The sequence below is a fragment of the Chroicocephalus ridibundus genome, chromosome 1 (assembly GCF_963924245.1).
Source record: "Chroicocephalus ridibundus chromosome 1, bChrRid1.1, whole genome shotgun sequence".
Taxonomy (NCBI): domain Eukaryota; kingdom Metazoa; phylum Chordata; class Aves; order Charadriiformes; family Laridae; genus Chroicocephalus; species Chroicocephalus ridibundus.
In genome coordinates, this window is record NC_086284.1 from 215,511,479 (window position 1) to 215,537,676 (window position 26,198).

The 26,198-nt window shown below is 41.9% G+C and overlaps 1 protein-coding gene across 3 annotated transcripts in view; it reads right to left on the minus strand.

The window, feature by feature from the left end:
- Positions 1–771: 771 nt before the first annotated feature.
- The window catches only part of TAF3 (TATA-box binding protein associated factor 3), a 127,204-nt gene continuing 101,777 nt past the window's right edge, over positions 772–26,198 (minus strand). For 2 of the 3 annotated variants that reach the window (XM_063323653.1, XM_063323654.1), the window contains 4 exons: positions 24,375–24,457; positions 8,474–8,729; positions 3,163–3,269; positions 772–2,399 (listed from right to left, as the gene is read on the minus strand). In XM_063323653.1, the coding sequence (XP_063179723.1) occupies positions 2,285–2,399; positions 3,163–3,269; positions 8,474–8,729; positions 24,375–24,457 (561 nt within the window). In that variant the 3' untranslated portion in view covers positions 772–2,284. The remainder of the gene's footprint in view (positions 2,400–3,162; positions 3,270–8,473; positions 8,730–24,374; positions 24,458–26,198) is intronic. The other variant, XR_010069593.1, reaches the window with a different exon arrangement.

Sequence of the window (26,198 nt, forward strand, 5' to 3'; positions counted from 1 at the left end):
GTGAAGGGCCCCTTCTCCCGTTACTAATCCCGTCAGCCACACAAGCCTCCTGAAAATGATGCTTTGGTTTTATTGCCACAGGGGTCATTTATAAAATCATAAAACCCAGGGTAGGAAACCAACCCGGCGGCAGCAATGCAGAAGCTTGCACAGAAATAGCTGAACGGCCGTCGGAACGGCAAAGTTCAGCCCTCCCACGGCACCTTGAATAATTTAGTTGATTAAATGTGAGAAGTTCTGATTAACGGAGGGGAGGAGGAAATGGATAAACAACTTACCAAAAGCTAGTTCTTTATTATTGCAACCAGAAATGACCAAAGACTGTGGTTTTTGTATTGTCTGCACATTACACGCGGAGAAAAACAAGAATCGGGTTTTGCAACATTCAACAATTCAAAATAAAATTAAAAAAAAAATAATAATAATCAAACCCAAGAACTTTCTTGACTGCTAATTAGCAGGGACGGAATATAAATGAGGTGGCATTGAACAAAGAAGGTAACAGCGCACTTTTAATAAACCAATTTCATCCATATCTCCACTGATTTGCAATTTAACAGTTCTATCAGCAAAGCCTCATTTCCCTAACTAAACCGGTACTTTTAAAAACATGACTAATTCACGCTCATTAACATCAATTTGGATGCATTTAAAAAATAACGCTTAATATCTGCGCAACAGGTTAAAGGGCCATATTCTCAAACATCAGATGTTTCTCACCGTACGGCTTAAAGTAGAAATATCCCCAAATTAATCAATGAAGTCTAGATGTTCCCTATGGCTTCGGGAAAAAAAAAAAGTTGTTTTTTTTTTTTTTTCCAGATTCATTCTTATATTTTACTTAGCTCTGAGACCCATTGCACGACAACATCTAATACTGCCTTTTTTTTTTTTTTTTCCCCTCTGCAATTCCCCCCTTGTTTTCAATGGGGAATACAATTTGATATTCACTTTATTGGTCTTTCCAAGGGGATACGCAGAGTAACACACCTTCTGGCCTCAATGCTCTTCCGCATCTCCTCCATCTAAACGTGAGCCCGATCCTTTTGGCAAACTCACTAAAAAGAAAAAGAAAAAAAAAAAAGGCTCAGCTACAGATTAAGACGCTGTAACTACCATTGTAAGTGCGCAGCCCCCTGGCCTGAGCTCGCAATTCCGAAGGCATTTAAGCACACGTATAACGAAGTGTGGGAACAGGCTCCTTGAAGGCAATGGGATTACTCACTTCTTAAGAAGTTACCACATGTTTAAGTATCTGAATCGAGGCCTAATTATGGTGCTGGCCGTCTCCTCCTGCACGCACCGCTGGGGCAGAGCTCGCCAATCCCTTAAAGCCATAAGGCCAGGCCTATGTCGCACGGGCTTTCAATAGCTGCTAGGTTTGTATTCTCAGGCAAACCAGAATGAAAATCCTCAAGCCCTAAACAATAATTAAAAAAAAAAAAAAAGTACTTTATAAATATCAGGTATTCACACGTGTGAAAAATCTTTTTAATGGGAAGTGTTTTTACACACCAATGAAATGTACAAGCAATGAAAAGGTACATTGACAAAGACTAAAAAAAAACCAACAAAACAAAACAAAACCCCAAAGTATAAAATATATTACAGGTCCACCGAAATAAATTCACACGGGAGAAAAAAATCGACACAATAGAAACTTTCCTTTTTTTAAAAAATAGAAGATATATCACAAAAGCTTGAACGTGTTTATTTTATGTTAGTACTAAAAATCAAGGAAAAAAGCTTCATATATTCTCATCACAAAAATATTTACCAGCCACTTTTTATTTCCACATTATGATTATCTGGCTCAGCAGGAATAGAGGCTGAACTGCACCCAGACTACAGAAATCATTCCAGAAGGTCTCCTCGGTTTACAACTTACTGCAATTTACATTTTCTCCTCCTCTCAGCACCTTACTGCGAAGGTTCGAGAGGGATTAATAACAAATCGAGAAAGAATGGGACAGATATCTGTATTTACAACATTCATCTTTGTTGCTGCCGAGCCACGGGAGCGGGAGCGGTACCATGAATTACCCAAGGCTTCATAGCGCTCTGTGCAAATATCCCTCGGTAGGCGAAAGACAGCATCAGAATGTACCAAAAATCCAACCCCTTGGGCTCGGCCGGTCTGCGAAAGGAACCGGCCGCTGCCGGAGAGCATCTCCTTGCCCCCAGTTCACTCCGGAGTCCCCAGCCCCAGGCTGGGTTCCCCCCCAACCCCGGTGATGGGGTCGGTGCGGCGGCGAGCGCGGGGCTCGAGTCGGCTGCGGAGTCCTCAGTGCGCCTTGTGCTTCCTCTTCTTGTGTTTTTTATCTTTCTTTTTGTTGGCACACTTGGAGCAGAACCACTGCATCTCTTCCGGGGGTGCAGTCGTGATCCCAACGCAAGGCCTGGGAAGGACAGAAAAGCATCGCGGGATCTCAGCGGAGTAACACGGGTTTTGTTTCTTACCCAAAGAAACGAAACTTTTCAATGGGAGACAAGCTCTGGCCTTCAAATTAATATAGCAATTATATTATCATTATCTTAATGAACATAACGAGCGGAGAGAAACCTGAAAAACACTTGCTTTGAAACAACAACAAAAATAATGTATCGAAAGGACACTCAGATAAAAAATGTTATTTTAACAGAAAAATACGAGCGCACTTTCAGGTATAATAGGCTAGATTTAAAAGAATTTCAAACACTTCTTTAACACATCTGCAAAAAATCTTATGATTTTATGTAGCTGTTTAAGAAAACGCCTAAAACGTAATTAATTCCCTCCAAGCCTTTTATAAGGGCTGACATTTATATTACTCTTCAGACAATGCTTTGTAATTTAAAATGTCTATCTGTATACACTATGCTCATAATCCTGTAGTTCTCGCAAAATTACCGGAATCAGCAATATTTCCCAGCAGTTTCAAAAACAACTGCTATCACCAATGCCCGTTAATTAAGAAGTAACTCTTAAAATCTGCTTTTTCAAATTCCAGAGAAGCCGAGACAAAAATATCTTCCAGATTATTAAATTGGACGCAGCAAAACCATTCAAACATTCCCAGCGTCACGAACCGTAAAGAAAAAAAAAAAAGAGGTGTTTTTTTTAATAATATAGCCCTAAATCTGCCAGGGAACGGCAAAATAGGATGGAGGAGAGCGACTTACCAGTGATACCAATCATCGCAGTCGTCACAACCTATCATTGGACTGCCATCATCTGGCTTGTTACAGCCAGGGCAGATCCAGATCTGGTTACCCCACTCGTCTCGGATCTGGTGCAAAGAAAAAAGCAAGTTAGTTGGTTTGCAGGGCTGAGCAGGCAGCAAAATCGACATTGGTTTTTTGTTTTTTGTTTTTTGTTTTTTTTTTTTTTAAATAAAGTAAGTTTTTTGCTAATCCCACAAAGCTATTCGGCGGCCACCGTTGTGATTTATGAATTCTCTAATTGTAAGCGCTCAGCGGTATGTTTTAACTTATTTTCCTACGCTGACAAAAGCAGGCGTTTTCCTGTATTGTCCTGTAAACCAGTAAAGCCAGTTGTACCACCCTGACCTCAGCACAGGCACTCACGTATAGCAGCCAGGGCTGCGGGACACAATTCCTTCTCTGTCTATATTATCCCGACTTTTTAAATTCTACCCAGTTAATGGCAAGACGGAGCAACGGCAGCCTCCTGCGTAAGACACCAGCCTTAGATGCACGTAAAATACACAGCGCCATGGGTATATATCGCCGTATTACTTATTAGCCAAAGTCTTCAACTTCAACTAGCTGATAAGATCAGGATATAAAAAAAGTTGTTACTGAGTAACTTTCCATTCCCCTTATGACATTTATGTCACAGTACAATTTACTAAAGGGTAAACGAAACAAGAGAGGCAGATCATTTACAGTATTAGGCAGCTGCTTACTGGATTTGTCATATTCAGAGCTTTATGATTTTTTTTTTAATGTTTATATCCTGCTAGACCCATTATTTGGATTTTTAAATTTCAAGTGGTTTCTTTAACAGTTCTTTGGTAAAAACATACATGCAAAATGTCCCAAAATCCGCCCAAAGAAGCACAATTAGCAATACAAAGTACAAAATGTCTGGGTTGTTGCCCTGATTTCATCAGCCCTTTACGAAGATTTCCACATTATCACTGAATCTCAAAAACGCAAACTGTTTCGTTCTCAGCTTTTGTGCATTACTGCATTTACACATATCTAAGGCAATAATTTTTTTGCTATCTGTAGAGATTACAAAAATGATATTAAAAAGTAGTAGATGAAAAGCTCCGAATGGTTTTGGAAAAAAAAAAGTCGCTACACGGTGGTCTGTACATCTTACACCACTTCCCGAAAAATCAATAGGAATGTACCAGAGCTGCAACCAACACATCACTCTCCACTGACTCCTCTTAAACCCTTGATTTTTTTTTTGTGATTTAAAACTAGAAAATACAAAGCCCAGGAATATTAAGCAGGGAACAACCCCCGTCCCAACAGCCAAATGGAACAGTCAGTGTCACACAACAAACCCGATTTTAGAGCTGACTGATTGCAAGAATCATTCCTATCTACGCGTCGAATCTCACATCTGCAAAGTCATTTTAAGTTGGTAGGGAAGCATTTGCTCTGCAGGTCCATCCTCTGAAAAGGTCCGGAGCCCTTTCTTGTGGGGCAATCCTGCTGCAGAGAAGCGATGCTGAGGGCTTTCAGGCTACGACCCGCTTGAGCAACCCAACGGGACTGGGATCATGCTCCAGCACCGGCATCGGCACTTGGCAGGCGGGTGCTGCCTGCTTCAGGCACCGGTGGTGCCAGCTGTAGGCGGTGCTGCCTGATGTCACCCCCATTATGGGCTGGAGCGTGTCCAGAGAAGGGCAACAAAACTGATGTCTCCCATCCCTGGAGACATTCAAGGCCAGGCTTGATGAGGCTCTGAGCAACCTGATCTAGTTGAAGATGTCCCTGCTCACTGCAGGGGGGTTGGACTAGATGACCTTTAAAGGTCCCTTCCAACCCAACACATTCTATGATTCTATGAAGCTGGTGAGGGGTCTGGAGGACAAGTCTGATGAGGAGTAGCTGAGGGAACTGGGGTGGTTCAGCCTGGAGAAAAGGAGGCTGAGGGGAGACCTTCTCGCTCTCTACAACTCCCTGAAAGGAGGGTGTAGGGAGGTGGAGGCTGGTCTCTTCTCCCAAGGAACAGGCGATAGGACAAGAGGAAATGGCCTCAAGTTGCGCCAGGGGAGGTTTAGGATGGATATTAGGAAAAAATTCTTCATTGAAAGGGTTGTCAAGCATTGGAACAGGCTTCCCAAGGAAGTGGTGGAATGTCCATCCCTGGAGGTATTTAAAAGATGTGTAGACGTGGCACTTACGGACATAGTTTAGTAGTAACTTGGCAGTGCTAGGTTAATGGTTGGACCTGATGATCTTAAAGGTTTCTTCCAATCATAACAATTTTATGATTCTAGAAGACACGCTCTAACTTATCCAAACTCAGCTTTTCAGGTGGGATGTTCATCTGCAGAATTACCTGCCTCAGGCTTTCCGGGGCTGGAGAGGGGCAGGGTGGTCTATAAGCATCGAAACCACTGCCTGTTTGTTAAACAAGAACTTGGGCCGCTGAATGAGGATGTTAAAAATATTGCATAACTTCTCATTCCTTAATGAGGCAAGGGTCGCGGAAGGAGGGACAGTATATGATTGCCGAATGCTATTTTAGTACAAACCGCCGAGAGTTAATGATAAGAGCACACTTAACTGAGATGCTATCCTACAGGGAGATCCCACATCATATCTTTTTTTTTTTTTTGAACTATAAGATCATCCTCCTGTCCTCCCTTGCAGAAGGGAGTTGTGCACCTCTGTCACACTGGCTCCAATCTTATCTCCAGAAGAGCTTTCCCATGCGATGTGGCAAAAGCCATTTCATCATCCTCTGCCTTGGATTCCCTTCATGCAAGGGGCTAACGGTTATTAATTACTCCCTTTTCCCCCATCCTCTCTCCCAGCTTTTAGACTTATAAAACGTCTCGCATCAGGAATCTCTCTGCCTGTGCACATAGTTGAATCCTGACGGAGTAAAGCCCTGGTTTCAACTGTAATGTTGAAGAAAGAGCCTACATGTGCCTACATGGAGTCTACACGTCCTCTAAATTCTCCGTAAGGTGCTAAGGGTGTTATCACCCGTATCGCTCTCTTACAACTCCCTGAAAGCAGGTTGTAGCGAATGGGGGTCGGTCTCTTCTCCCAAGTAACAAGTGATAGGTCAAGAGGAAACAGCCTCAAGTTATGCCAGGGGAGGTTTAGATTGGATATCAGGAAAAATTTCTACACCAAAAGGGTTATCAAACATTGGAACAGGCTGCCCAGGGAAATGGTGGAATGTCCATCCACGGAGGTATTTAAAAGATGGGCAGATGTGGTGCTGAGGGACATGGTTTAGTGATGGTTTTGTCAAAGTTAGGTTGATGGCTGGACTCAATGATCCGAAATGTCCCTTACAACCTAGACAATTCTATGATTCTACAATTCTAAGTACCTAGGAAAAGTTCTAGGTTTTCTTTAAATTAACATCGTCTCTAAAGTTATTTGCTTTAAATGTTCACTGAAGAAAACTGGATGCAGTACAGTATTTTTGAAAATGTTTCTTTTTTAGAGTGAATTTCCAAGCTTCTGGGCACTGCTGTAACAGGTAAGAGTGACACTGCATGTACGGCCGTGCCACAGGAGGTGAGGATGTGCACCCTGCATCCTAAAGACATGCGCAGCCTCTGTGCAGCCGTCTGGTGCTGTAACCAACTCGGGAGTGAAAGGGAGCAGCTGTTTAAATAGAAACCAGTAACACGATACAATAGTTGAAGTCCAGCAGGGAAGAGCACCTTTTCCATTAGAAATGGCAGGGTAGATTTACACTAGGAATCATTATAAAAACAAGAAATAAAAAAAAAAAAAAAAGAAAAGAGAAAAATCACGCATATGTTGGAATTAAAGCACAGGGAACTGTAACAAAAGCAAGTTTCAGGTGTTTTAAATGGTGAGATTTTTAAACTGCTACCCACTGCAGATAAGCAAGGTGTCACCAACCAAGCTGGAACTTAGCCAGGAGAGGGAGGATGGGGATGGGCTGCATTAAAAGCAGCGTGGTCAGCAGGTCAAGGGAGGTGATTCTGCCCCTCTACTCCGCTCTGGTGAGACCCCACCTGGAGTACTGCGTCCAGCTCTGGAGTTCTCAGCACAAGAAGGACATGGACCTGTTGGAACGGGTCCAGAGGAGGGCCACAAAGATGATCAGAGGGATGGAGCCCCTCTGCTGTGAGGACAGGCTGAGAGAGTTGGGGTTGTTCAGCCTGGAGAAGAGAAGGCTTCAGGGAGACCTTAGAGCCCCTTCCAGTACCTAAAGGGGGCTACAGGAGAGATGGGGAGGGACTCTTTATCAGGGAGTGAAATGATAAGACACAGGGTGATGGCCTCATATTGAAAGAGGGTAGACTTAGATTGGATATCAGGAAAAAATTCTTTACTGTGAGGGTGGTGAGGCACTGGAACAGCCTGCCCAGAGAAGCTGTGGCTGCCCCTTCCCTGGAGGTGTTCAAGGCCAGGCTGGATGGGGCTTTGAGCAGCCTGGTCTAGTGGGAGGTGTCCCTGCTCAGGGCAGGGGGGTGGAACTAGGTGATCTTTAAGGTCCCTTCCAACCCGAACCATTCAGCGATTCTGTGATAATACCACTGATGCCATGGTTAATGGCATCTGCTGCTCTTCAAAGACCAGAAACGGTCAGGACTTCCATTTTACATTGCATCTAAAGCAGGTGTTCTTTTAGAGAACACAGTTCCTAGATCATGTTGGATGGGAGACTTTTCTAAAGGAATGAAGAAGTCTTAATGCTACCAGACAGAGGCCAAGTTCCAAGCATATGTCAGACAGACTAATGAACTGCAGACTTACGAACTATCTACAGACTTTCTGAGATGCACAAACATTTGCAATTTCTGTATGTTGAAGAAACCAGAAAAGAGATTAGTGGACTCTACACATTTCAAATGAGTCAAAATTCTTGATGTTGTATGAGGGCTTTGTACTTTACCTGACTGACAGCAAAATCTATGGAAAGCTTGACATTTGAGGTTTCAATTCAGTGCTTACGAAAGCATCTATAAAAAAATCTTCACTTCCAAAAATAAATGCTCTCACTCAGTTAGCAGAAAATACCAAGTGGGATATAACTGGACTTGTTAGAAGAAACTTAAACATTCAGCTGGAAACACAGAAAAAATTCAGTCCAAGTAGCAGAGTTTTAATTAAGTTATTAACTCCTCAAAACATATGCATGGAAGCACGGGCTCGATAGAGCAGCTTAACAGAGAGCAACATCACAAGTCCAGGTACCATCAGTTTGAGATGCTGTGTTCACCCAGAAGCCCAACAATTCAAGAGATGAATGTCACTGGCACTGGGACACAGTGCAGAGTGTGTTACCTACCACGTAAGTACTGACGGTCTCGGTCACCACGCTCCTAACCGGAGCTTTGGAGCCTCCTGCTGCGGAGACGGCTGGAGAGGGCGGTGGGATCAGGACCGGCGAGACGGTAGCCTGAGGAGGAGGAGGAGCTGGAGCTGGAGGAGGGGTGACATGAACGGGAGCTGGTACTGGTGACGGCACGGGTGGAGGCGTTTTGGGTCGGCTCACAGGAGTAGAATTTTTGGCCTCTGGAGCTGGCACCACTTTGCTGATGACTCTGTAGGACCAAAAATGTGAATTGTTAAGAGCTGATGGGAAAGAAAGCAACGATCGATCACCGACTAGACATAAAGAAAATACAGTGCAGCTAATTCACATCACCTTTGAACCACCAAAGAGGCCGTTTCAACTCAACACAAGGACTGTTGTCATTGCTGCATCCATCCATGGGACAGGATAAAGCACAGAGCCATTACGAAGTGAACACCACGACAGCCTGAACCACTCTATGGCTCGCTGTCAGAGAAATATTCTCTGTGGCTTTACTAAACCTTGTTTCGTTAAGTTTTATTACATTAGCTCAATTTGTGGGAAATATTAGAAAGGAAAGTTAATCAGCTGTGAACAGCACTGATTTTAATCTTCAAACTGCGAGACCATATCATCCTCTTAAGATCCTACATTAGGGGGTTCTCCAAATATTTGCTAGTTTGGTATTTCTTTCCCCAAATGTTTATGAAACCAGCAGTGGATCTAGTCAGGACAAATAAATGACGCACACGATATACTCGGCAGTTAAAATATTGCTACTTACTCGAGTAGCTGAAGTAGACAGGATGTAGCTCTAGTAAATACACAGTATAGAATAATCTTGCCCAGGAATGGGGAATACATAAAGGACCCGACGTTTATTAATGAATGTTGATACACAGTGTTATTGATGTGCATGCAATTTAACGGACAAGACAGAAAAAGCCCTTACCGTAAGGTTCTATGTTAGAAACATAGAGAAGGAAAAGGATGTTTTAGAAAACAAAACAAAAAAAAAAACCCCTCAAACAAAACACAGGATAGGTCTATTTGTTTTACCATATTTTGGTAAATCGTTTAACTAACTTATTTATATTTGAATGGTAACTGTGGGAGCGCAAGTGATTTGTGACGGGACTGTAGGAAGAAGGCGATTTAAAGAAAGGTTAGACATTCCACAGAGGAGATCTTAAGAAAGCAAAAAGCAGAGACATCAGTAGGAAAACCACAACGAAAATCAAATTCCCACAAATCCTGAGAACCAGGAAAGTCCAGCTCCACCATCAATGGGAATTTTACATTCAACTGTAGAGTTTACTGCAGCTCTCTTATGGTATTCAAAAGGCAGTATCACTACGAGTGGAGACATTGTCTGCATTTCAAGTCAATAATCTAAGCCATCGTTTGAGAAAGGCTTGGACTTCTACAGTATTTAATGCTTGGCTGAGATACTAAGTGTTTTTCTCCCAAGATATGCCACTTGAACTATTAAATCAGAACGATGGCAAGCTATAGTAAAAACAGATTTAGTAAAAGGAAACAGAGCAATGGGTTTGGTATTCCTGCCTCGCCTGCCAACTGTAGCATCACACCTACCTTCTGAGATCTACTGTGATTGACCAGGGGAAGAAAACCAAGACCAAGGAAGTTTAGAAACTTGGAGTGGGGCAGAATCTAAAAGGCGTTAGATGATTTTCCGTCAGCAACACTTAGAACATTCACACCACTTCAGGTCTTAGTGATTGCTTCAGGTGCCTGATCTGGGAGCTCAGGCTCTTTATACTTGTCAGTAAGGTGCTAGACTGTGAGTCAAAGTACAGGACTCCTAATTTATGTTGGCTGCGACTTGCGGAAGGAAGTAAATCCTGGGACTATGAGGCCATCCTCGGAGCAACCTACACACAAAACCCAGCCTATTTCTCCTGTTTGCGGCGTACATCCGAAAATCTACTGTTATCTCCCATGAAGAAAGCTTTCTCTTTGGCTCTTGAGTGTCCGTGATGTGTTTCTGGTTCAATGAAAGTCTTAGCGCGTGGCTCCCTGGGGCTCCTGCCAGACTGGCCACCCCAACTCAGATGCTCCTTTTGCGCCTTCCTCCTTTCACTGCTCCTACAGCGAGCCCTGGCTCCCCACGCTGAACGCCTAAGACTTTGGTGGCAATACTCCCATGGTTTGCAAAGTCACCCTCACGACTTGAGAGCCAACTCTCAATAAAAAAAAAAAAAATAAATCTTAGCAACAACAAAAGCAAGGAGAGGGACAGACGGCAAAATATTTGGCACCACAAAAGTCATTTGGGTGGTTTCAAACATCATTACCCCTTCTTTCCCTGCCTCCCTCTTCTACCCCCTGCAAGTAAACAAAGTCATGCTATGAGTTCTTCAGGGAGTCAACCCTCCTCGAGTCTAGACTAGGAAATGTATTAGCTAATAGGATTTTAAACACAACTTTGCACAGAGTGTAAACAGTTTTAAAGAAGTATTAGCTAATATAATTTGAATAAGAGTGACCATGCCCAACTAACATATGAAATTAAATTACATAGTTTCTTGGGCTAGATAAAGGCAGGTTCTTCTGAACAGGGTCTTCGAAGCCACTCTGTTAATAACTGCAGAAGCTACACGGAACATCACATGTGAAATCTTCCAAAACTACAAATATTCATTAGCGGGCGACACAGACTCATTGATTGGCTGGTTTGCTTGAAGTCTGCAATTAGGACATGTTCAGTATATAGGGCAGCTTGTTTATCTTGATTTTAGAGCTCAGTTATCAAAACATGAGATCGGCATTTCGGAGCACGCTTGGGCCTACCACTCCCTTGGGCTAATGAAGTTCAGAGACATTAGAGTCCGGAGTGGAGAAATGAATGGCTTTGTGCTACAACATTAGAGGTGATGGAGTAATCTCAGCGAGGGTGGTTTAGCCTGTCCTCCCTCCTGAAGAAGGGGCTGCATACACGGCAACATGGAGGTGGGGAGAAATCAAAGGGAAATAGCGATCCCACAACTAATAATTAATGTTACTTCAGACTTGGAAAGAAACCTGATATCAAAACACTATGTAAATGACGGCAAGATTTATGAGCTCTATGAGGCACACAGCACACTGCAAGTAGGCGGTACTCACTACAGCGAAGCTTCGATCCTCCTGGTCCCCAGGTCCCTGCTAGATTTGAGCTCTACGTTTGGACATCACCATACACGTATCATTACCTTCTTTCCTAAATGTGCTTCTCATAGGCTTCCAACATCAGTGCTTGTGTATTAGAAGTCTCTAAGTGCAATACTAGATATGACAAAGTTTCACTCCACTCTCCAAAATCCAAGAAATCTAAAACTGAGGCTGGATTAATAATCAAACACAAATGAACATCAACCACCAGCAACACACTCAGAGCCCTGAGACAAGAATTACGCTTCTCTGCAGGCTGCCTGGCATTGTCGCACAAACACGTTCTACACTGGAAGAGAAAAAGTCAATTAAAAGTTGTTTTTGAATCAAAATAGTTCCTCCAGACTGAAGGGGTGTGAGAAAACCCTTGGAATAGATGTGGTAATAAGAGCTTCCATAAATCATAACTAAGGTTACCACTCCCTTTAAGAAAAACCCCAGAATTAATGTAAACATCGTGTATCTGGTTGTGTCCGACCTAAATTCATTTTGGATTTCTTTTTAAATGCTAGGAGCTGTATTTCTTACAGAACCTCGGTGCCTTTAGAATTGAATGCACGCACCGATACACCTCTTTATAATGGTAGAGTGAATGAAAACCCACTTTCACCATTACTCCGGGGCAATCACCCCGTTCACAGCTACACAACCAAACCCAAACAGGACGAAACCCAAGAGTCGGCTTGCAGGCAAAGTGCAAATTCTACCAAGATTTTAAGTGTCGCGCCAGGTCAGTTGATTTATAATTGGCTCTAACTGGCATGAGCCGCTAACACGTTACATCTGGAGCAAAATGAGGCTCCAAGGTGTGGAATGGTTTCCTATCTTTGGAAGTAATTTATTTGATTTCATTCTGATCCTTATGGCTGAAAGCCCCATTGACTGCTTCATATAAACACGGGGAAAAGACATGTCCGCCGAAAGGAAAGGGCTTTTCAAAAATAGGGTATGAGGCACAGAGCTGAATGATTGCTACGGGTGATGAGCTGCAAAAAAAATGCTGCATCAGTACTTCGAAAGGTCTAGTAAAAAATCACAGGGCTCTTTGTTTCTTGGAGGTAGAGCTCCAAAGAAGCTGTTTCACACACGCTCTGCCTAAAGGAAAAATGACATTTGAAAAGTCCTAATTCTTTTCTGAACCCGTGACCCATTTTTAAGCAAGGAGCAGGAGCTAAAGGGGTCTTTGTATGTAGGGAAATGACACCATCAACTGCACTGACATAATTAAAACTAGTACAACTCACCCGGATTATTACAAGTGATATTATAATCTATTAGTATTGATATTCCCTTATCAATATAAATCCCTTGATGCTAGAAAGTTAAGTGGCCTAACTGCTTTATTACTGAAAAATCTCACACCTGGAACTGAGATCGTTGCACCAGAAAAAAAAGAAATACGCTAAGACCTATGGGTAAGAGTGTCAAAAACACCTAGGGGAATTAGGAAGATTTCCATATGGTTTAGATTCTTCACAGATTAGAGGTGATTTTGAAAATTTTATTCCAACCCTGGAGGAGAATCAGTGTAATTTAAGCTCTGTAATGCAGACTAATTCCCATATTACTTTTAGAAAGGGAAATTTAGTTTTTATCTCTTATGCCCTGCTGAATATTTTCGTCTGTGCAAACAAGTCGTATTGGCAAATACGAGCTCCACAAATACACGCTATGACCAGCTCATGCGTTTGCAGGGTGCCAAAACGTATGAAATCTCCAGCGGAGCCCCTAGCAATTTTGCAAGTGAAAAGACTTCAGTACTTAAATTTGAAATTTAAAAAAAAAAATAAAATAAAAAAATCATGTGATAAATTGCCTTTACTACACTGTTCTTCTCTGTCAAGGAAAATGAACTTTGAACACTTATTCCAAGATACCATCCATTTTGTGGACGCTGCCTGGTCTCATACAAATGGCACGACTTCCACGTAAGCGTGTTGACTTTCAATGGTGCACATGGAACTCAACAGCCCATTCTCCATTTCTCCACTACAGCAAAACCCTGCAAGCATCCCTTCCTGGACAAACGAGTCTAGTGATTTTGCAGGCATCGTGTCACCTAATCCCATTCACAAGTTTATTGAGTTTCATTTTAAAACCGGTTAATCTTTTTGTCCCCACCATTACCCTGTTCCAGGATCTCACTGCTTTGGTGGCAGAGCAGCCTCTTCTAATTTCCAGCCTACATTCATAGCCAATTAATTCCCATTTGTTTGTGTGCCAACATTGTTCTTTAGCTTAAATAGCTTTCTCCCTCCAAAATGTTTACTTGCCTGATGTATTTGTAGCCAGCAACCATATCCTCTCTTCACATGCTAGACTAAACACACAAAGTTGCTCTCCTCTCCTCTCCATGACACAGACTCCCCAAGCTCCCCCTAACAGCGCTCCGAGCGCTCCTCTGCACCTGCTCTTCCCAATTCATCCTTCCTGAACACAAGCTGCCTTCAAAAATTTAATATAGCATTTCAGATGAAGTATCAACAGGTTCTCATACGATGGCCCAGATGCTTCCACTATCTCTGTTAAAATTACCTCTTGCAACGCATCCTACGGTCACACTTGTATCGTGTTGGCAACTCTGTCATCAACTAATGATCCCTCACCCACTGAATGCACGTAGGGGAGTGATACACCTACTGACCAGCTCTTTACCTCTGGCTGAACTTTCTACTGGTACACTTCAAATGCAAAGCCTTAACTGTAACTTTTCATTTACTGAATTAAATACCACTTTTTCCCTTCTATTCAAGAAGATTCAGTTCTTTCCATACAATCATCAGACCCTCATTTGTACTGACATGGTCCTTCAACCTCACTGCCAACAAAAGGCATTGGTGTTCTACCTCCTTCTGTGACAAAATTTTCAATGAAATTATTAAATCAAGCCCGTCCTGAAATACCTCCTTGAGCGTGTTGGCCAGTAACCTCCTCTCTGGTTCGACAATCTCTCTTACAACTCTTGGTTGCTGCCTTCCTTTGAGCTAGTTCCTTCCTACTGAGCAGTTCCTCTGCTAATCCCGTCTTTGCCAGCTTCACTGTGAATGTCCTGTGTGATAGTATTAAACGTTTTCCTGCAATCCAGCTCGGGTTTGCCATCTTTTATTCATCCAGAAGAGATCATTCCTTCTTTCAATGGTTAAGACGGATACCAACTTTATTCCAGCTACACGCGTGCGAGTGTCTCACCTCGCCTTCACCGCAGCTGAGACCTTCCCTTGGAGGGGAACTGATTCGATCCTCACCCAGCAACTGCTGCTTCAGTCCAGGAGAAATCACTCTGCACTGGAAGGTGGAGGCAGCTGCTCTCAGCATTGGTGGTGGAAACAAATACTTGAGACGCATGGCAAAAAATCAGCCACTGCCAGCCACATCCCTCGCAGGGACTGCCAACTGGACCAGGCTAACCTACAAAATCAGTTGCTTTATCAAAGATTGCTATCAAGCCTATTAGCATGGTTTACTTCCATTTTGTATTTTATTCCATTACTTCCAAGCCTTTAATCAGCTCTTCCTCCAAAATTTGTTTTATAATTCCGCGCACTGTAGTCACCGCGTCTCCAGATCGCTTTCCCTCTCTTCCCTTCTTCAGCACTTCCATTTATTATATTATTTATTAGAAACAGATTTAACAACCATTGCATTTTAAAATGAAAAGAAATGTATTAAAAATCACTTGTCACCGAGTCTGCGAATTCACAACCAATTTCTTCTAGAGCTTGGGAGAAAGATTATCCCACTCCTTGACTTCAGTGGTAAAGGTCCCTATTATTTTGCTTCCCAATTCATTATGGTAATTTCCATTGCTGTCAATCCACTGCTGTTCTCCGTCTTGTCCTAGTTCTCAGTGAAGGAGAGAATGAACACAGGATCAGAAGGAAAGTATTCTTTCTGTTCTTGGCTCATATATATATATATATATATATAAAAATATATATGTATAGATATATTATCCTTCATCTTCTCCCTGTCTTCATTTCCATGGTCCTCCTTCTCCCCTTCTTTTCCTATTTGCTCAATATCCTTTGCAACATTTAATTCAGCTTGACTTCAAGCCTGATTTCACCATCTCCTGCCTTGAAGACGTAACTTCTTTGCTAACCGTCCTTTTCTCCTAGAGGTCCGATGCTTACTCCCAGCACCCTTTTGGAACGAATTATTCACACAATTCTGTAGCCATTTCGTACAAGTGCCCCCCTCCCACAGGCAGCAATCACCACTTCTGAATCCATTAGGTCTTCAGTCCAGCTGACATTTCTAGGTAACTCCTTTGGTTTATGGACATTTGCACTCTTGAAATTGAATTACAGGTTTCCTACTGTTTATTTTTCCATTACTTTAAGTGAAACAGAGTTCTGCCCTTGGCGTCCGCCCTCTGTATCTATTACACCAGGGTATTTCTCCCAACAACCACAAACACCTTTCTGCCGATGACTCCTAAATCTCCTTCCCATTCTTTCTCACCATTCTGACTTACATCTCCGGATGGTTCATTGCCAGTCTGACAAAACAAAACTGAGCTGGTAGCGTGGCGTCTTGGTATCTTTCATCTTCTTTTCTCTCTTATCATCAATAACAAGCTGCTCAGAGCTTCAATGTGAAAACCACCTGGCATTATCCCCTTCTGCTGAGCTCTCAACAGCAAAACCAGAAGCTGGTAAAACGTGTTTATGCTCGTGAGCTCTTTGCAAACTTTCTCTTATGTTTTCCTTGCAAACTGCCCTTTATTGTCATTTCTTTTGGGAAACATTATGGGATGCACGATCTAGAAGCTTGCTCATCAACCAGTCCTACATCTACCCTCTTCAATGGGAACTAGTGTAGAATAGGAATTCTATTAACTGCCAAAAAAATCATGCCACCATGGTTTAGAAACCTCTAAAACTGTATTTTTTCAGCTTGTTACTGACAAATGTTTTTGTAAGAACCTGAACCTGGAGGCTCTGTACAGCTACACATCAATTGCTCATAGGACAACCTCAACAAATTCTTTTGTTGGTAGGACCATCTTTTTCTTTTCTCTCTACGGATGGCTCCTTCTCTACAGTGCTCTTGTCCACGTCCAGCTCCCAGGAACCATAACACGGATCCTTGAGTCTACACCCAAGGTGCAGAAGTTTAAAAACTTCAATAAAAAAGTGAATAAAAAGAAGCACTTCTGTCAAAGACAAGAAGAAATCAGTACCTTTCTCTTGCAGCCATCTTCTATGGTGGTAAAGCCTACTTTTTAAACAAATACCCATCTGCTTTTCTAATCTTTCACACATATTTGATCGGTTTCTGTTGTGCTTTATAAGGGCAGCTGCTCATACTCATTTACACAAGCAATTCACTTATGTGTCTAAACCTGCCTGAAGTATGTTTTTTTTCTAATCGTGGTATACAGTATACATTTTTTTTACTCTTGAGCAATAAGCAGTAAAATCAAAGAATCTCACAGTAAGTTGTTTCATTTTCTAATGACTCAAGCCTTTTTACAGATTCACTTTTGGAGTCATCACCCATTGTGGCCAGCAGCAAAATGAAAATAATTTGCCACAGCCTACCACCTACCATAAACAGGATGAATAATTAGTTGGGGTGGCTTCAGTAATTAAAAAAAAAAAAAAAGGAAGAAAAAACTAAAGGCTACATCTAAAGTTGGAAATAACTCATGCTCAATGAAGAAAAACCCCTCTTCTAAATCACCTTTAGAAATATGAACAAAAATGATTATTTACTTGTTTTGGTAAAATGGATACGGTATTCTACAAGGTGGTGGTTGTTTTTTTTCCATGTAAAAGCTCCAATCCTGCAGCAAGGGAGAGGCTGGGGAACCTCCACCGAAGGGAACGAGACTTCTGGATGGATACAAGACCACACATGGGGATTTTACTGCAGGATCGGGGCCAATATGTTACACTCAAAAGAACAATCGGGAAAGGGATATGAATCATACCCGAGACAATATCTTCATTAAAATACATTCAGCATTTAAAAAGGCATTGAAAAATCAGTCCTCCAGCTCTTAAAATTTAAAAGACTACAGAACAGAAAAATGCAGGTACGTATATACACACAAACACACACGCACAAAGATTTATGGAAGCTGTAAAGATCACTGGAATTCCTTAAGCGCACCTCTGCAGCCTCGGAGAGGAGCAAGATCATTTTTCATTGCTCTGCCTCCTCACTTAGGTGGTCTATTGATCATATCAAAAATGATTTCACCATAATATGCTCTGTTCTGTCTTACAGCCAAAGCTGGATTGACACCCAGAGCGTTAATTCTGCTAACGGACGGTTAACATGGTCTTTCTCTGCTAAGTGCTACACTGTAAAATAATTGGGATACCCATTAGTCCTGCAATAAACACAGACTTTCGCTGCCCGGATTCTATTGTTTAGTTTTCCCAAACAGTGGTTTACCCTTCTACATTTTTCTCCCTGAAGTATCACTTTTTCCCTCCTATTTAATTCCACAATAAGTTCTCCTCCAGAGCTTTGTGTTGAATAAGCAACGTCTCGCAGGGTAACCAACACCGCCCACAGCTGTGTCCCACAATAGCCCCATGCTGCTTGCATTACGTCTTTCGGAGGATTTGGTCACGGTGCCTTAACTGCTCCAAACACTGCTCTTATTCATAAAAACGTGCGGAAGGAGGGGCTTCCAGCAGGATTCCTTTACCTGTTTCCCCACCACAAAACAGTGAAATAAATGGAATGGGTCATGAGCTACTTGGCCGGTAATGCAAAGCTACGGCTTGACAAGTCAATAAAAAGCCAATCCTTTCCTCCCCAGCCACACGTAAGGAGCCAAGGCTAGAGGCAAACAATTTGGATATGCCTACGAATGGGAGGTTAATGAACCCCATTATTCAGCTATTGTGGGCAAACACTATGAAGGCAGTAATCTCAATTATCAAAGTCTGCGTAGTTCTCCGCTAAATAGCACCCGAAGTCAAAAAGTTTCTTCACACGGTTGGATTTATCCATACAAGAACAACCTTCTTAAAAATTAAAGCTCCTTGAATACCCACCAAAGATGCTACTGTAAAAGTAAGATGCATTCTTGGAAACTACATAGGGCAGAATTCTAGTTAAATTGAAGCTTATAGCAAAGTCCTGTCTTAGATATCTAGCTTTTCTTCCGCAACTCCCAGGAGTCTGAGCAGTTTTCAAAAAATATATATTCACGTTACAGCAGCAACTACAGATCCTCAGTGAGCTCAGGGGAACACCAACATGCTCCTTGCCGAATTTCTTGTGTTCAACCAGGTCAATAAAAAGTGTATCAATAGATTTACTAATACCTCCTTCTTTTCTCCTCCCTTGGTGCCACCACCTGATGTCTCATTGTGTATGTGTGTGTGTAGTTTTCCCAAGAAAACTCAATCTCTGGAGAGCCTGCAGCTCAAATCTTACTTAAATTAAGCTTGTTGCAGATACAGGATCCGTCATTTAGGCACCTGTTCTTTGGAAAACATTACCCTATAAAAAACTTGGTGGTACACTGCATGCTGCAGCTTAGATAATAAAGTTTTACAGAATTTCAAAAAGTATGACTAAAGAACTGTTTTACTGCAATTCTGTTGCTCAACTGCGGTTGCACTCAAAATAACGAATTCTTGAGCAAGTAACAGTGATGACCCAAACCATGTAAATTTATGAAAAATAAACTCCTCCAACAGTCCAGCTGTGTTTCAGATGGGGTTATAGCTCCAATGAGATTTTCTCAAGCTTCATTTCCTTTCAGGCTTCCACTTTTTCAGTCACACGCTATTTTGCCAACTTATAAAAATATGCACTGTGAGCACCTTATGGTGGTAGAAGTTCTTAGACGGACGATCACAGAAACTCAGTGTAATAAAACAGAAAGCAAGAGGACAGGTTCTCCTGTCCTCTTAGTCCCCAAAGTATGCTTCTGGGTCACCAATGTCACACAGAGAGGTCACATCTACCGGTCACAAAATAATTTGGTCTATATATATATATGCCACTTGGCCTTGAGATTCTCTACCAAGGGTGTCAGCTAGCTATGCCGGTGGCTTTTGTCCTGGGGATATCATACAGTCGAGTGAGCCTCCAAATGAACATAAATTAGGCTCTGGCCTGACAACATCCTATCAAACGATAAAAAGCTCTTAGTGGAGTCAATTAAATGTCTGGATAACAAAACTTCTTCTACCCCTTAATCCTTTTAGGATTTTATATTACAATCCGTGGGTTATTTAATACACATTTTTTATAGACACATACGCATACATATCCGAGCACGCGTGTGAATATTTTTTTGGAGAAAGTCACATACCTACTCACTTTAAAAATATGTAAGACAAGGGGCAACTTCATCACAGTGGCAGGTCAGGTTTACAAGTTAAACACTGTTAAAATACCTGTCTTTCCCCTTCTCCAGTCTGGGTTCCAGGTTCCAGAGCTATAATGCAGTACGACTCTGGAGCAAACGTCCAACATTTTAAGGTACATTTGGAGACCTGATTTCACAAAAAAATATGTATCTCCTGCTCCTAAGTCACAGAAGCACTGAAACAGCACCAGTGAGTGGTACTCTGCTTTGTGGTCTGGCATTAGTGTCAGAAGCCACGTGTTTTTTCTTAAAAACTGTATTTAAATGTAGAATAAATCTATCTGACGTATCAAAAATTACAGCACATACTTTTGCTGAAGTTTATGTCAACTGTGGTAGTAGCTGGAATGTCAATGCCTTACCCATAGATATGCTTTTTCAAAACGTCAGTGTATGAAAAATGATTGTGCTCAGGAAAAAATAACTAGACAAAGAGAAACCATGATGCAATTGAATAAAAGTATTCAATCCTCCCCATCATTTGCAGTTGATTTAAAATTTAAAAGTCTACACTAGCGGCGGTGCTTTGTTTTGTTTTGTTAAAAAAAGATAGCATTCTTTAAGCATTCTGTTAAAAAAAGATAGCATAGAAAGGATAGTTCCTCCCTACACTAACTCAGTTAGCAATCTACCTTGATAACACTGGAGTGGAAAAAAAAAACCAACAGTGAAAAACCCTTCAAACATATCATTCAAATCATATCTAAGAAGGCGGTCATAAATATTTTAGAACCCAAGCAAACTAATAAGAACTAGGCCCATTAAGGATAAGATCTTTTACAACAAATTAAATAAAACAATTTATTGAAGCCTGGACTTGAGATAAACTAGATTTACTAGCTGACCTTTTATTCATTTAAAGAACAAAATTAGCTCTAATTGCATTAGAATGGAATCCAGTAAATTTCTTCTAATGTGGCATCCATGCAAGTATTGCTGTAATTGTTTACAACTAAGATGGAAATGCTTTGATTATAATCTACTTTCTTCTTGTTTTACTGTGCAGTTAAAAGACTTGCAAAAAAACCCTAAAGTAGAACAGTTTTTCCAATATTGGCTTCTCCATTCTTCAGCAACATTACATTTTCATGTCTATTAACTTAATGTTATTAATAGCCATCTCTTTTGAACCGATGGGTGTTGTAAGAATATTGGTGCACCAGACAAGCTGGAATGTAGAGATCACTTTGAATCGAGGAGCAATATGTACTCGTATTCACAGGAACAAGAAAAAAGGAGACTTCTCTGCCACTGCCATCACTACTTGGTATGTTGGTCCAAGCACAGGAGCCAAGTAGCAAAATAATAGAGAATAAACTGTTTGCTACACTGCAACGGCATTTCCCTCACCTATTGCTGCGTTATTTGAGTAACTTGGGTTGCTGTTGTTGTGCTGGCGTGATGTGAATCTCCATTTCAATCACCATTAATCTGTCACTTTCTCTTCAGACACCCCGAAGACTTGGTGGCCTCACCAAGATCTGTAAGCATTTCCATTAAAGACAGTGTTTTACATGAAGTTCCCCCAAACAATCCAACCTTCAGCTGAATAGGTGCGTTAGTACTTCCAAAAGTCTCCAAGCAGCTCTTCTTTTTAAGAGAGAAAATTGAAATAACTCATTAGTCCATCTAGTTTTTACTCACTGAATTCTGTGAATCTCCCAAAACTTTGCCCACACCTTTCCACGGCCATTCACGGTATTTTCAAACAATCCCACGCTGGTAAACTCCAGAGACACGCTAACTGAAACGCAACATTTCTACATGATATTCAGAACTTCATTCTCAACACAGATGAAACATAAATTTAACTTTCCCTTAGCATAACACAGCACAAAAGCACAGCTATTCTTTCTGCCTGTTACGAGCTACTTAAAAGGCTGATGATCCTATGACGGGCTCTTCAACTAATAACTTCAGAGGTCGCAGAGACTTCTGGTATTACTTCAGAGGTCCAAGCCTTACACAGCTCTGTAATGCTTTGCCTTGGAGCCACACCAGTCCTCTTCATAATGATCACAACACATGAAAATTAAAATACGCTCTGAGTTCAGCTGGAATATTAATTATTCAGGATGAAAGAGAAGTATTATTCGGAGCAGGACTGCTCTACTGCCAGCCCTGCCGCGTTAGACACCAGATCGGCACCCAACACAGAACAGTTCCCAGAGCCACGTGGCACAAACGGTATTTACTTGTGTAACGGCAAACTTCTTCCTGGATTTTGCCTTGGAAAACTATGACAAATCCTAAAAGCTATTATAAAGCTCCGTAAGTTCTTGTTTGCCATCAGCCAGAAGGTGTAACTGGGTGATACAGCCATTACATTGGGACAACTTTAGGGTGTCAGTATGGTGGGCAGTGAGGAGAGATATTTAAGGTAGAAAAGCGAAACCAGTAAGCAACTAGAGATGGAATACTAATGACTCAAACCTCATTTGGTTATGCAGCCTAAACCAATCTTAAGGATGAGTGTCACGTGGAGAAGATGAAGTTTCCCTCGTAGGCCCCGTATGGATGCTGCAGAGCTGGAGACAACCACTTTTTAGCATTTCCTACCAGTTGCCTCCAGGACTCCCCTGCCCCTGAAGATCTTGGCCTTGGTGTTTAATTCTCCCCTATTTTTGTCCAGAAACTGTGAGGTAAATCAGCCTTGTGTGAGGTAAGACTGTGAAGAAAGTCTTGTCCAGAAGACTTGTCCAGAAACTGTGAGGTAAGACTGCTCATCTGGAGTCGAGGTTTAAATTCTAGGCTCTGCCGTGCTAAGGATCACAACACCTGAGGTCCTCAGGTGGTGGTCAAGGTGCCACTAAAGATGCACAAAGGAAACTGGGATAGAAGCCAGTTTCCCAAAAGGCCATAACACAAGACGTCGGTATCTCTGACCCCGTATGGGCGGGCAGGGCTGACGATGATGTACCCGTATGATTTGTAGCAAGCAGGTGGAGTCTGAAGTCCCTTCTCAAAATGTGTGTGGGTATGAGAAAGACTGGGGTGAGATAAGACGGGAAGCAAAGTCAACTCTATGGTGCTAAAATATGGCTTCAGAACTTTAATTTAGAAGTTCTGCCTTGAAAATATGACTTAATTTTCTCCATATAAACACCTGTACAGTCCTTGAAAAAAGAATTTAAAAGTATCCATAGCTCCTCGAGGAGGAAAATGGATTTGTGGGCTTTAAAGGGAGAGTCTGTCCACCCGTCCACGTTCAAATCGGCGCAGCAGGACAGAAAACTGTTGTGAGAAAGCGGGAGCTTTTGTACAGCGATCTGAAGCACAGAAATTTTCGATCACACTCAAATATCTTGAAAGGAAGAGAGCAGAAATGATCGAAGAGCAGGAAAAAGTCCTGATATTTGGGGCGGGGGTGTCCCATAGAAACCAAGAAGTCCCATAGCCACTTCAAACCAGTAAAAGTCAGTCACCTACTGGGGAGGAGTAGGATAGCATAGAAGAAGAGAATAATCATCAAAGATGCCGATTAACATGTAATGCAGAAAAATTAGCAATTAGGAGATGTAGTTCATAATGGCTATAAAAGAGAACCAACCGACATTAGTAACATTTAATGGGATGAATGGAAAGGAAAAAATCTGTTTAGTGCTCAAGTTTACCATCAGACATGAAAGTGCGTTCTGCGCCATTAAAAACGATGTGAAAAACCTGATTAAAAGAAACCCTTCACATACAACACGGGACCAGCCTAAAAAGCCCAGTGATGCATGGTTTCCCCGGCCTCTCCAGCCACCTGTTTATGCTGTATGATCTCAGGGTAGGGATCATCCTATTTATGCTCACACAGTACAAAGTAACTATTATTTGTACAACAGCACCCGATAATTAGGGAGCTAATGAACCAACATTTGAAATGCGTTAGGTACACTCATGAATAATCATCAACGGTTATAATAAAACAGATGTGTACAAAGAAATTTCCACTGTTATGTTTTAAAGCATAAACCAACTGTTAGCTGAAGAGCGTGATGAAACTTAGCTGTAGGTTACACTAAGGATAACCACCCGTTACGGATGCCTCACTAAATGTCACTGGAGGCAGCATACGACTCTAAATGGAGTCTTGTAATCCATGGCCTAGAAAGACACGGAGTGGGAAATACAGTAGGATGGATGGAAGATGGATGGGTCCCACTTGGAGAGTAGAAGAAAAAGGGGAAGAAGTCCAAAAAGTTTCTACTGGGAAGCGTTACGCTTGATTTTTCACTAGAATGGTCAAAAGATGTCAGAGCTGTATGAATATCATTTGCCACTAATTTTTAAGCGTTTCCCATTGAAAATAAAAGAGCTACCACAAGTGACAGAGGATGAACTGTGGTAGGCATACACCTTGCAGATGGATTTATTTGTACTTACATCTTGTCTTGGCCTGCACCCACTCTTAATGTCAGCCGAGGAATAACCGGTGATGGAGCCGGAACAACTGGTTCCACCTTTATCTGTACAAGGGAACACAATCATCAATCAGAGACTGCAAGCAGACTCCCAAAATATATTAATTACATGAAAGCACTGATGGAGTTAACCAAACGGAGTATATTGGCTTAATGAGACAGACCTATGACAGATGGATCACCGCGCTCTCACGCTTCGTGCTGTGACATGGATGGTCAGAGTTTGTTGGGAGGTCCCAGCCACAGCAAATCACAAATAGGAATTATAGACTAAAAAAAAATCAACTCGACATTTCCTTGCACTTGTACCTGCTCATACACTTTGTTAACAAGTCTTCCCGAGTTAGTGTCTTTCTAGAGACACAAAACCCCACAGAATATTTCTAAATAATGACATGAAATGCTTTGACCTTAGTACTCAGACTTGACAGGTGCCCACTGATGTTTGCACTTTTTTTCTGAGATTTCAGTTCAATTACTTCCCATATTCATCACATAAATGTACTGTGACCCTCTTGAATCAAAATCAGACACACAGGAAGCACATAAACCCCAAGCACCAACCCTGAATACTTTATGAAAGTCCTTATCCACTCAGGTAAAACAGAACCACTGCTTTTTAATGCAATTAGGCTGAAATTTCTAATGGTGATTTTTCAAATGCCCTGGTTTCTAACCTCATCTGAGAGTATCTGGTGGAGTTTAGACAGCCTGAATATGTCCTTAAACTCTTTGAACCGGTATCTGCCAAAATTACTAACTCCCGTTGAGCTACTACTTTGCAAAACCTGTACAGAATCACCTCAGATTTTACAGCTGACACTGTAATGATTCTCTGTACATACATTGCTCAACTTATATCGATGTATATGAGAAGTGTATATACATTATATATGTCTATATATACAGAGAAAGAGAGGGAGACTGATCTCATTTTGAGCATGTGCGTCATTGTGTTTAATAAAATAACCACTTAGCTGAATCTGGTCCAGGAACTTAAAGAGACAAAAATAGTATGCGTACAGTAAATGGAAACCCCAGCAAGTCTCAGTGGGAGAAATCTGTTTGAAAAAGCTTTCCTAAAGAAAGGGAGGGCAAACAATCAGTTCAAAGCCCAGGAGACAGCAGGCCAGAGTGGGAGGACTCAATTAGGACTTACATTGAGGAATGGTAATGACAAAGTCCCGTGCCACGCGCCTTGCCCAAAGAATCGGAGCTGCTCATCAGGAGACGTCTGCTCCAGAGAGAGAAGGGCTGCAGCCCGAGTCGTATTTCTGTTTTGGCACAGTTAACCATGCTTTTCAGTACAGCTCTCCATGGATATGTATTAGCCTACTTCACAGGCCTCTCTCTACTCTTCAGTTTACACCGCACCATTTTTTGTTATGTCATTCCCCTGGAGTGTTGCAAGAAGGTTTTTCCTCTGGAGCTCCTAACACCTGGAACAATTTCACCACCACTTTCCAGAGTTAAGTCTCTTAACTGCTTTCCCGGCACCTTAACCAGTAGCATCATCCACTGGATAGAGACATGGAATTGAACCCTGGGTACAGGAGGCTCAGGCACATGCCTTGGATTATCTTACCTCTTTTCCTGCAGGTTTTTCTTCCTTCTGTAGCACCTATTTCAAATAAAAAACCTCCTGGGACAAGGACTGCTACTTCCAGTACACAGCACAGCACAGATGACCCATGTCATCCATTCTCTGTATTAAGGTCTTTTGTATTATTATTTGTGTACCACCAAGATGTTCTAAACAACAGTGGTGGTGGGCTCAGGTGGCAGA